Source organism: Lipotes vexillifer, unplaced genomic scaffold (genome assembly GCF_000442215.2).
Source record: "Lipotes vexillifer unplaced genomic scaffold, Lipotes_vexillifer_v1.1 scaffold395, whole genome shotgun sequence".
Lineage (NCBI taxonomy): Eukaryota > Metazoa > Chordata > Mammalia > Artiodactyla > Lipotidae > Lipotes > Lipotes vexillifer.
The window spans coordinates 2103856-2116690 of record NW_006797390.1 but is presented as its reverse complement, the minus strand read 5'-3'; the positions used below and the strand labels follow the sequence as shown (position 1 = coordinate 2116690).

Below are 12835 nucleotides of genomic sequence, written 5' to 3'. Positions count from 1 at the left end.
TGGAATACTGAAAATGATACTTTCAAATTCACTTCAACGGGAAGAATAAGACAAACATAAAAATTCTGTAGGTGTTTTATATTTATAGGAGTTCAAAATTGTTTGATAAGAATAGATTAGCAAAGTGAGTAGCACAATGAAATGAAGCACTTTCTCAAAGGCAGCTCCTTCTTAGCATTCTCCATCTCCTCCCTCTGCTTTATTTTTCTCCAAAGCACATCACATAATTATTGTCTGTCTCACCTATTAAGTTCCATGGATTGTTTTCTTTCTAGTAGTTCCCTATGAGATCCCCAGAATTTAGGACACACCCAGAACACAGTAGGCACTAAATAAATATGTGTTGAATGAGTGACTTATGCTACTAGGTGCAAGCGTTTCATTAGTGAAACATTATCAAAGATTGAGAGGAACCCTTGTTCTAACCCAGGTCTACTACTAGATACATGAAAGTTTCTGCTTTATTATTAACAAACTAATAGAATTTTCTGCCTTATCTATCCACTAGGATTGTTATAATTGAAAACAACTTTGAGAACTATAAAATTATGTTATACAAACATAAAACATTAATGTTAGCGTTCCACATATTCCCTTGCTCCCACTATGCACTTAATATCTCCTTTAGAAGTATTCTAATATTTTTAATTAAATACTATTGGAAGGACCAGAAAGTAAGAGATCTTTTCTTATAAGTTTCTCTTGTAGGGAAGTAAAAACTTTCCCTTTATAAAATTTTGGTGGTGAAAAAAAACTTCAGTAAGAGGTCATTCCAATTGCTCTCATTGAAAATTTGAAGTAATGGGCAAACTACTATTAGGACACATTAAGTAGTTTCCCGTTGTTATACTAAGCATACCCTTTTGCTATTTTTCCTATTAACCCAGTATTTGAAAAGGTTTCATTTATTAATGTCATTTATCACATGGTAATTAACTTTTCCTAATTTTTATTAATCAGAGACAATACAGATCTTCCTTCAGAAATTGTGTTCATCTTGGGCATGCAGTGTTTCAACTGATAGAATTCTTATTAAAAGAAGTTTGATATTTCACTTAGCCTGTGCAGTCTAAGTGCAGGTATATGTAGCATTTCTGTTAGACTTTTTGAAATATTAAAACTAGTTTGAAAACTCCTACTATTGGTTTCATAAAGCTCTAGGATTTCAGAGATTTTGGGTGGTGCATGATTTATACATTGATATTCATATGTAATATCTTCCTCACCAAAAAAAAGTGCACATGAAAGAGCTCAAAACTATTAACTCCTAGATAAATATAACTTTAATAGATGCTATCCCACTCAGGGTTTTTCCTTGCTCTGAGTCCCTGATGTGGCCCTTCCTGACCCCTGGGGCTGACGGAACTCACCGTGGCCACAGAGAGCTCGGCCTCAGGACTCATGAGCAGCACACTTTGGTCCACGGCGCGGAGAGCGCAGAGGGACCGAGGGGAAGCGGTGACTTTCAGGCAGGCGTGGGAGGCTGGGAGACTCTGTGCTGGGCTGAAGTTCAAACCCACCTGTGGAATTGGGGACAAAGTCAGAAAAACAAGTTTCCTGATTTACCCATGCATTCACCAGCATTTCCTGGGTGCTCCGCAAATTCAGTGCATAATCGCTTTGTTTGACTTCGTTGATGTTTGGCACCATGTAAGCCTTGAGGCCTTTGGTTCCCTATTTTGTCACTCTGATTCTCATCAGTTGAGCTATTATAATGATATCTGTTTTTATAAGTTATTAAATTGGAGATGCCATTTTTTACCTTTGATACATAGTGAGGTGTTCATTAACTAACTGTGGGCGGAATGCAAATGGTTCTAGATGCTCTTGTATTTTTCTTTTGGCCCTTTTGTAGTCTTATAAACTTGGTTACATGTTTCCCAACATTTCATCATAAGAGAAGGGAACAAGGTACTCTGAACTGTATCATATGGTAAGAGACAATGCATGAGAATTTTGTACTAGGAGTCAAGTGACATGGATGGCTTCTTTTTTTTTTTCTTAAATTGGGGTATAGTTGCTTTACAATGTTGTGTTAGTTTCCGCTGTACAACGAAGTGAATCAGCCATATGTATACATATATCTCCTCCCTCTTGAACCTCCCTCCCACGCCCCCCCCCACCCATCCCACCCATCTAGGTCACCACAGAGCACCGAGCTGAGCTCCCTGCGCTATACAGCAGGTTCTCACCAGCTATCTGTTTTACACACGGTAGTGTTTATATGTCAATCCCAATCTCCCAGTTCATCCCACCCTCCCTTCCCCCCTCCTTGTCCACATGTTTGTTCTCTATGTCTGTGTCCCTGTTCCTGCCCTCTATTCCCAAATAGGTTTATCTGTACCATTTTTCTAGATTTCACATATATGTGTTAATATATGATACTTATTTTTCTCTTGACGTGGCTTCTTAGTGTGATCTGCCATTACCTTGCTGAAAACCTCTGGTGAATTCATTTAACCCTTTTGGCCCCGGTGCTTGCATGTAGAAAATAATTGATAGTGATAGTAACTTCTAGTTTTAAATGTTGAAAAATTTATGATATAAAACACCCACCTTGTTGGCCAGACAGTTTTCGACCTCATATTTTGCAGAGTCCCCAACCACTTCCCCATCAGGTAAAATGGTATAGATGAGCAACCTAGCGACGGGAGCAATGTCTGACTCCACAGGGACTGACAGGGGAAAATGGCCTTCCACTGGAGCACAGAGAGAATGAAAGGAAGTGGTCATGGGTTAGACAGCTCAGGGCTGAAATAACACTTTTCTGCTGTACAATGTCATTTTAGGAGCCTGGTCTGGTTGATGACTCTATTAGTAGGTGTAACAGATATAAGAAACAGTAGATGTAATAAATGGATGACTATCTCTAAGAATCCTGGCTTAAAAAAAAAAAAAACCTTATCATAGCCCCCCCTCTTCTCTCAAAATCGCATAATGATTTCTCCCCAGTTTTAAGCTTGAGTTCATCTATACAAAGTTCTGATGCTATCTAAGGATGTGGAGACATCCATTTGGCTACCATTTGATCTAGATTTTACACTAGAGAAGGGAAATAGTACTTGAAGTTGCGAGATGTAATAGTTAAGAGTTTAACACATTGTATTTACCCCTATATCCTCTTTAACTTTCTGTGAACCAGATATTCTATTCTTTCTTCTTAAGAGGAGTACTGAGCTCCTTTGCAACTTATTTTTTGGTGCCTACATAGAACTGTTAGAAGTTGCATCGAACTTCTCTACTATAGTGCTTCTATGTTGCTACAAAGTGGCAACAAAAGAATAGTTCACTGATAATTTTCTTAAGGGAACTTTTAGACTCCCTTAGGATAGGTGAAACCTTCAGAGGATTATATTGTTCCATATTTGTTCCTGGGGAGAGTCCAGTTTACCTCTTCATAAAATCATAGCTATCTTCAAAAGGGAAATATGATGTAAAGATATAAATGACTCAGCACAAGACCTCACATATAGAAGACATTCCAAAGTTTTACCTTCTCTCCATTGTCTAAAACAATTTTGAAATGTCATTTTGAGAAGGAGGTCCATGACTATTTATGGTTTGAAAATTTGGAATAAGCATAAATTATGAAACAACTAAACACTTTAAATAATCTGAACAGAATAACCTGAAAGAAAAGAAAATAAATATTTGATAAAGGGTTTAAAAAAAGAAAGAAACATTATTGCTTTCCCCTTTCAACTTCTTTTTTGGGGTTAGATGAAAATTCTCTCCCTTTATTTGAAGCTATTCCTGGTATTTCTGCAGCGTAAGGTTGCAAGTGACTGAGTATGACAGAAATGGGGAATTATGGAAATACTCACTGTCTCCCTGGTGCACGGGCAGTACATGAGTCCCAGATCGGACAATGCCTCCCTTTGCCATTACCTGCAAAAAAGGAAATGAAAAGGGATTTAATTTGCCGGACAGGGATCTGACCCCAAGTCTTGCTCTCTATGTGATATGCTTGTTTTATTGAGCCCCTGCTGGCAATAATTAGCCCTGAGAGAAGTCAGACTTTCAAAAGGAACATGGATAAGAGGTCAAAGTAGTGATGCCTAAAGAGCTTCATAAATCCTTGCCCACACAGGAGTTTACAGATGAGTCAAAGTCGTGGCCTTCCTTCTCACCAGGTAATAGAACACGAGCTCCTTCAGCTCCTGCAGTCCATTCAGTATATAATGTGCTTGGACTGTCTGAGCTCGGCCGCAGGGCAGTTCACGAGGCAAGGGCTCAAGGTGGACAAAGCTCTTGCTTTGGGAGAATACAAGATTAGCAGTGTGATAAGCTTCTTCATACTCTTCTGACAGCCACTGGTAGCCATAGCAGGTACTATGATCCTTGTGTCTGACCTAATGAATTAGAAAAACAATATTATCTTATAGATTATATGTCATAGAGAATCAGTGTGCTCCAGAATTGCGTTCGTTTAGTATCCTACCTTAACTAGTACCTAGAAATCTTGTGCTCCACACTCAAAAGTGAGAGAGGAGCGTCCCTTATTTTGTTTATCGGTATTGCAGGCCTTTACAGGGCCGAGGCTCCTTGAGTTGGTATTGATTTTTACATTTGTGAAGAGCATAAAAGGAGGCATCCTTTGCTCTGATTAGCTTGGCTTACATTTCTTTGGCTACTTTACCTATTCAGACAGAGACACTGGAGCTATGAAACCTCACTGAGGAGACTAATCCTCAGAAACGGAAGAATTGCATATCAGAGAGTAGGTGCCTCATTTATGATGGGTTTCAAATGGGTATTAGGAATAAATGTAATATTGCAACCCTAGGGGTCTGAGAACACTTTCTGTAAATAGCGTTGGTTCAAGAGTTGAGTTAGTGAAGTAGGTGAAGTCTATACTCAACTCTTAGTCATTTGCTCTTAATATAGAGTTGAGCCAGGATTTTAATCTAATTTATCTGATTCTGGAACCTACACTTAAAAAAATTGTGGTGAAAAACACAACATAAATTACCATCTTAACCATTTAAAAATGTACAGTTTGGTAGTGTTAAGTAATATGCAGCCCATCTCCAGAATTCTTTCATCTTGCAAAACTAAAACACTGTCCCCATTAAATACCAACTCCTCATTTCTCCTTCTTCCCAACCCCTGGCAACCACCATTCTACTTTCTATTTCTGTGGCTTTGAGTACTTTAGGTACCTCATGCAAGGGGAGTCATACACGATTTGTTTTTTGTGACTGGATATTTCACTTAGCATAATGTCTTCAAGGTTCGTCCACACTGTAGCCTGTGACAGCCTTCCTTTTTAAGGCTGAATACTATTCCATTGTACATATACACCACATTCTGTTTATCTGTTCATCTGTTGATGGATATTTGGGTTGCTTCCACCTCTTGGCTACTGTGAATAGTGCTGCTATGAACAGGGCTGTGCAAGTATCCCTTTGAGATTCTGTTTTCAATTCTTTTGAAGGTATATTCAGCAGTTAGAATACTGGATCATATGGTAGCTCTCATTTGGGGGGACTGCCACGCTGCTTCCCACAGCGTTTGCACGATTCATGTTGCTTCACGCGAGTGCACACGTGGAGCCCCCACTTTAGCCACAACACTATACTGCCTCCTTTTAACAAACTTTTTCAAAATTGACCTTGAATTGGTTTTTAGTTTTGCATTTTTTTTTCCTAAGACTAAACACAACTTGGAAGTGCCATCAGTTTTCGGTTGCAACCTTTCTTCCAGGACTTCTTCACATCATTGGTAACTTCCCTCCAAACATACCCTGACAGTGAGGGAGGTGCCCGTGACGCTGGTGGTGTTGATGGAGAACTGCACCAGGCCGTGCTCATCAGTGGTGGCGTTGGAGTCATAGTGGGCTTCCTCTGCTGTGATGAAGATGAGTTTATTTGGTATAGGGACACCTTTTCCATCCGCTAGGCGCACCTGAAGATTAAAAGCTGCAGATCAGTTACATGGCTAATATCCAATAGACACCAAAACATTCATTTTATTACAAATATTTACTGAGTGTGTCCAACACGTGTCAGACATGGTTCGAGGCATTGAGGCTACAGCAGTGAACAAAACAAAGTTCCTTCTGTCATAGAGTATACGGTCCAGTAAAAAGAGATAGCTGCTAAATAAATGCGTAATATATACTTATTTAGTGGTAATCAGTCCTAAGACGAAAAATAGTGTAAAAGGGTAGAGAATGATGGAGATAACAGAGGTGACCTGAGAAATGTATTCTGTGGATATTTTGAAAACTCTATATATTATATATAACTTTTGGAGAGTCACAGACCACAAGAGCCACAATGAAAATTTTTAACCCATTAGTCAAATTTAATTGAGCCTCAAATACTTATTTTATGGCAGACCATTCCCTTTCTACTGATTAGTGTTCTGAGGTTTAATATTAGCAATTGCTAATATATTGTCCTGTGTGCTCCTCTAGTTTTATATATGATATCTGCTTCTTGACCTAGATTTGCAAACTTTTGGAAGGTAGGTAGATTTTATGAGGTACTTCCCATCTGAAAAATGTAAAATTGAAAAGAAGCATAGAATATTAAATAAGGGCCTGAAGTCAAATTACTGCTAATACTGAACCCAGAAGATGAGTAGTTCAATTCAGATTTTAAAGATGGTGATTTTTTTTCTCAGTATAAACTACTTTTGGTAGAAGGAAGCACAACCAGCGGACTTGGATTAGTATTTGTAATTGATTAACGAGATCTAAGTTTGCTAATGAAATGTCAGCTGTATGTAGGAAGACCAGGATAGGCACAAAATTCTCATTCTTTCACTTTTGGTGAGAGAGTCTTATGATAATAGGATAGTTATTTAGCAGGAATAAAATCACAAAAAAGTACAATATACTTCTGAGAAATTTAAAGAAGTAAACTTTCATTTTAGGAAGTGACCAAAGTTTCTGAACATGTTTGCTGTCATAACATAATCAAGACATTCTAAAATTTATTCCACTACTCTTTTGTGGAGCCTGGTCCCTCTGTCTTTTACAGTCTCCACAGCTGACATCTTATAATATTTCCATTAAAAACAGGATGCACAGTAATTACGCATATGGAGGTACATACAACTCTCATCTCAGACTTCTGGAGTCCGAAAGCTCCATTAGCACATCTGCTTATAACAGTAAGCAGAAAAATAACAGTAGCAGATTTTTTTGTAGATCTGAGAGAAAACATTTATATCTTTAAAATCTGGGTATACTTTATTTTATTTTTTTTTTTTGCGGTACGCGGGCCTCTCGCTGTTGTGGCCTCTCCCGTTGCAGAGCACAGGCTCCGGACGCGCAGGCTCAGCGGCCATGGCTCCCGGGCCCAGCCGCTCCACGGCATGTGGGATCTTCCTGCACCGGGGCATGAACCCGTGTCCCCTGCATCGGCAGGCGGACTCTCAACCACTGCGCCACCAGGGAAGCCCTGGGTATACTTTAAATAGCAGTATTTTACCCCTCTGTGTACTGTTTTTAAAATATACTTGCTAAAATAAAACAAATATATTTGAATAAGTATACTTGAATAAAATAAAATATACTTGAAAAAGTAATGTATATATAATATCCATGAAAGAAACACTAGGTACAGTAGAATCTTTTATATTTCAAAATAAAAATGAAAGCCACCTACCCACCCATTTCCATACAAAGTTAATGTTAGAAGGATAATGTGATTGGCTATCAGGAATTTCGAGACGCTTTGTGAAAAAATATTATAAAAATCTGAGACTGCCTGGTAAACCATGGGAAAGAGATTGAGTGACATCACGCAGTGCTGTTCCCAAAACCTTCTAATTTTGATATTGCTTTCGAATGGTTTTATAGATTTGATGTACAAATTTACAGAGGAACAAATCTATTTTATGTGGTTTTATACCTTTGATTATATTAATCAATAGATAATATTAACCAGGTGTAGTTTTAGCAGAATATGTTGTACGTATTAGGTGAGAGTACAGTTTGATTTGTGAATTGAAAAATACCTCACCTGCCCAAAGAAGGGAATCCCTCGTCTAGCGTCTGAGTCTACTTTCACAAATGAGAGTTTGGTTATGGTTCTTGTTATTTCAGTGGTCCCTTTTCCAGTTAATTCCACCTCTGAAAAAGAAGGAAAAAATAAGTTCCCTTCTGGAAGGATGCTCTCCCTGAACTTATACTGCTTCCTCCCTTTCAGTTCACTGTTCGGCAAAGGAACTAAATCCATGTGCATTGTTCTTCCTCCCATACCCATGAGGTATACACACCTGTTCCTTCTTCTTGAATCTTGGCCTCCACTTCAATTTTCATTTCAAACCCTTGTCTCTTCATTTGGAAGATCTTGGTCTTTACTTGCTGAGAGAAGCAGCCCTGGCTGTTTAGCTAGGAGGGGACGAAATAAAATACAAAAACATAAGACTGGACAAATCAGTGGTCAGTTAATCTGGTGGCATTTTTTATTTTTTTTTGAGGCAACATAACCTAGGAATTTTGTATGATGAGAACACAATAAATATTCTCTAGGGATTAATTATAATTACATCTCACAACAGTTTCTGGCTTATAACTGACAGGTGTATTCCTTAGTATCTGATATTCCCTAGAGTGAATGAGGTGAAGAAATGCCTTAAAAACTGGGGGGTAATCTTACTGTAGCAGGCAGCTAACTCTTCACCGAAGCCTGGCTTCCCTTCCATAGTTTACAGCTGTGGCTGGGAAGTGGCTGCCCATCTGGGCACTGTGTTTCCCAGCTCCCTGGCATCTAGGTGCGGCGATGTGACAAGCTCTTGCTCATAGAAAGAGAGAAAAACTGACACCCTTCCCAGCCAAGGTGGTTAAGATTTGTATGCTTTTTTCTCCTTCCTTTACATAATTGGATGGATACTCAAGGCGGCTTTAGGTACCAGGTACTGGAGATGGTTCAACTTCAATTATTCTGGGTGCTTGGTGCACCAAGAACACCCACAATGGACAATTACAAGAAATAATTCCTATTGTGCTAAGTCAGTGATTTTTGAAAAACGACTATAGCTAGCATAGAATTCTCTTACAGATTGGTCTCTTCCTGAGTTACCACCATGTTGTAACTCACTGCTCATCAACAGTGCCTGGGCTGTTAATCCCTAGGAGAAGTTTCCCACATACCTGCTGACTGAACTTCTCACAGACAGCATGTGATTCTCCACCAAAGCAGTTAGAAGGGTTACTGTACTTTCTGCACACGTTTATAGTCACACGTCCTGGGACAGGCTTCCCATATGTGTATCTGTCATAAGAACATTGCCAAATGGATCAAATCAGACATTGAACACCCCCATTTTCTACCTGTTTATATTTTCCCTTTAGCTATAGTATATTCTTAGACTCTGTACTTCCCTCTGATTTCTGCAGGGCTTATACAGTGTTGAGGGCAAGGAAACTAAGTAACGAACCTTCTCTTTTAGAAATTTCCAGTGCAACATGCTGGAATTTACTTCAGTTTTCTTTTACCATGTCTTTTTTTTTTTTTCCTTAATCTCTAATTTTCAGTTTCATCTTTTAAAAAAATATTTTTCTTTTGCCAAAGCTACACCAGATCTTAAGAGAAAAAACAATACCAACAAAACAAAACAAAGACAAGAAATAAACGCTCTCAGTTCTACCTAGGAATATAAACTATTAATATGATGGTATCTCTCCTTCCATAATCCTCTTCCTATGTGTAGCCATCTCTGTTCATGTAGACTTTTACTTGTTTACTTTTTACAAAAATGGGATTGTGCCATAAATATATCATTGATAATTGCTGTGGTTTTGAGGGTATTTGTTTCCTTCCCTATTCAAAATACCCTCTATATCTATATTTGCAAGAGTATTGGTTCACCAGCTCTGTGGGATCAGGAGCTTGGTGACCTTACTCTGAGATAGTGCTGGGGCAGGGACCCAGCTGAAGGTCTTTAGGACTGGTTTCTTCACTCTGCCTGTTCTTTCTGTACTGCTACTGCTGGGCTACTGGAGATGGGAGCAATAAGATCCTAGAAACGTGAATTTTCAAGGTTGGAAAAGACTGACTGTGAGATCATGTCTACTCTCATCAGTGAAAATGGCAGTTCAGAGAAGTATGTGACATGCCTTAGGTAGACAGATGAGTTAGATGACATTTCTGTAATACGCCTATCTCTACAAATTCTGAATCTGAGCTATTTTTCCACTATGTATCCAAGGTCAAGTAAATGATCTGTTGATGATTGAATTTACTTTACAACCTGGTCAAGGGAAAGTCACTACCCTTCAACACTATCTCATTTGTGTGTGTACATGTGTACGTGCATGCGCGAGTGGCTTTATTACTTTCAGAATCAATCCTATTAGCATAGCTTAGCTCTAGGAACAGTTGCCTGCCCCATGATAGTTATAATAATTTTGGAAAGGACATGAAAGAAAATAAGAAGGGAAATAGAAAAGCAACAGGAGAGGAAAGTTCTAGAGATGGGGTTGCTCCCATGTATTTAAGGTATTTGTGCTGCACTGCTTCTAGACAAGCTAGTCAAAATATCCCAAAGGGTGAGTCTCCTTTAAATAATTCCCCTCGCCAAAGATTTTTTTAAAAGTATAAACTCACAGGCCACACACTGACACATTCATCTCTTCTTCCAAGATGGTGATTATCCTTGGCACTCTTACTTGCACTTCAAACTTAGGAAGCACTGTTGATTGGAGATAAAGGAAGTTGGTGATTGTTTTTCAACTTCTGGGGAATTGGTATTTCCAGGTTCTCATAACAGTTCTCTAATCATATTTTAGGGCCCTGAAAAGGTAGCCCTCTTCTCCAATATATCCACCTTTCTCTCAAATGGAGATCCTGGTTGAAGGACTATGATGGATCAATGTAACCTTAATGAATTATGGGGGACTCCACTGGACTAAGAATGTTTTACATTTTTTTTGAAGATTAAAAATTGCTACAAAAAATGCTATATGACATCCTATTCACGAATCATTGATGGTCCTCATTGGATTAGGAGTAACTGGTTCCACTCCAAACCTAATCTCACCCCTGGGAAATAGAGAGTTATTCCAAAGAAACTCAAATTCTAGGCCCTAGAAGTTTAAATATGAAAAAACTGTTCCATGGTTTTGCATAATCCATACCAAATTCCTCCACGGTGAAGGGGTGCTCTGCCATTTCACCTGATTCCTTCTGTACCACCACCTTATAGGAACCCTGAAAGGGCTCTGATGAGAGGGGAAAGGTCAACTGCTTGAGGCCACTCTCTACCTTGAGGTTCTGCCATTGCATGATGCGATTTCCTTTGGGGTCCTGTGGACACAGTAATTTAATTTACAAAAGAGCCCAGAGCATGAGAGACAATAAAGGAAATCTATGGGGACTCCTATGTTATCCACAAAGAGGTGGGGAGGGGTGGGGAAGGGAGATGACTTGGAACCATCTAGTGTTACATGAGTTTGAAGGCTTCTCCCTTAATGACAAGTTTCTGAAATATTGTAAGAATCTCTCAAATAAGAACATTTTCCCTAAGTTTATTATTTGTGTCTAATTATGGAATGTTTCATGTTGCTTACCTCAATATATACTAGTGGAATCTGAAAGACAAAAGAGAGAGAAAGGAGTTTAGAATTGTTCTCAGATATTCTCAGTGCTGATTTATAAGCAAGACAGCCTTATGCAGAGTAACTTTATCTGTAGTAAAACACAGAAAAATTCCAGATTACGTTTTACAGAACTTTTGATTAATTCATTACAAGCAATTAATAAGTAATGTTAAGTACGTACTGGGTGCGAGCAACAAATGCATATGTGCCATTCATTAGGAATGGTATTTACTGATATGACTTAAATGCTTATAGTATCCCAGTGAAGAACATTCCTTTGCTATGCTATTTTACAGATTGAGAAATCAACAGTAATGGAATTATAAGTAACCATGTTCAGATCCAGATATTAAGGTGGGTCACAGAATTCTTAGGTAGTTCTAAGAATAAGGGCGACTGGGAATAGCTCCTCTACTATCAACGCTTATTCATTTTTAAAACTAATATTTATTAAGTGCCTAACATGTGCTGTGTATCATTCTAGGTGCTATGAACAGAGCAATGCACAAAAGAACAACAGATCTGCTTTCATGGAGCTTACATTCTAATAGGGATGGATACATGAGAAACACAGTCATATATGAAATATATATTTTTGATATATATAGATATATATTTGAGATATATATCTATAGATATGTATATCTATAGATATATCTATAGATATACATATATAGAGATATATATCTACATATATATATATATAACACAGTTGTATATAACAGTCATATATGAAATATATATTTTTGATATATATAGATATATATTGAGATATATATCTATATATGTATATAGATATATATATCTATATATATATATATAACATATATATATGTTTGACATATATATTTGAGATACATATATTTTATATATATATATTTGAGATATAGATAGATTTGACATAGTGTCAAGAAATAAAAATAAAGCAGAGTTAAGCTGGTAGAGTGAAGGGCTAGGTATTTGATTTTAGCTAGAGGAGTGTAAGTGGAAACCAGGAGACCAATTTCAAGGCTATTGTAATAGTCTTGTTTAGAGGTGATACTGGTCAGGACAAGGTCGTAGCACTTCATGTGGTAAAACATAGTCTGGATATATTTTAACCTAACATGATTTTCTGATGAAATGGATGTGGGTGAGACTGAGGGATATGCCTTAATCCTTTGCCTGAGGAGCTAGAAGAGAAAAGTTGCTTCTTTCCCTCCCATCCCTTTCCCTTCTTCACCCTAGCAAAGATGGGTTTGATCAGAATCAGCAGGGAATTGCAAACTCTATGGCAAG

General features: G+C 38.1%; 1 protein-coding gene across 1 annotated transcript in view; it reads right to left on the bottom strand.

Annotated features, from left to right (window-relative positions):
* Positions 1 to 12835, bottom strand: part of LOC103077690 (alpha-2-macroglobulin-like) — a 41043-nt gene that overhangs the window by 22116 nt on the left and 6092 nt on the right. The window contains exons 5-15 of the mRNA XM_007469355.1: positions 11528 to 11548; positions 11096 to 11264; positions 10566 to 10650; positions 9110 to 9230; positions 8233 to 8347; positions 7977 to 8086; positions 5746 to 5907; positions 4131 to 4352; positions 3825 to 3888; positions 2557 to 2699; positions 1371 to 1520 (exon numbers count right to left, since the gene is read on the bottom strand). Of these exons, the coding sequence (XP_007469417.1) occupies positions 1371 to 1520; positions 2557 to 2699; positions 3825 to 3888; positions 4131 to 4352; positions 5746 to 5907; positions 7977 to 8086; positions 8233 to 8347; positions 9110 to 9230; positions 10566 to 10650; positions 11096 to 11264; positions 11528 to 11548 (1362 nt within the window). The remainder of the gene's footprint in view (positions 1 to 1370; positions 1521 to 2556; positions 2700 to 3824; positions 3889 to 4130; positions 4353 to 5745; positions 5908 to 7976; positions 8087 to 8232; positions 8348 to 9109; positions 9231 to 10565; positions 10651 to 11095; positions 11265 to 11527; positions 11549 to 12835) is intronic.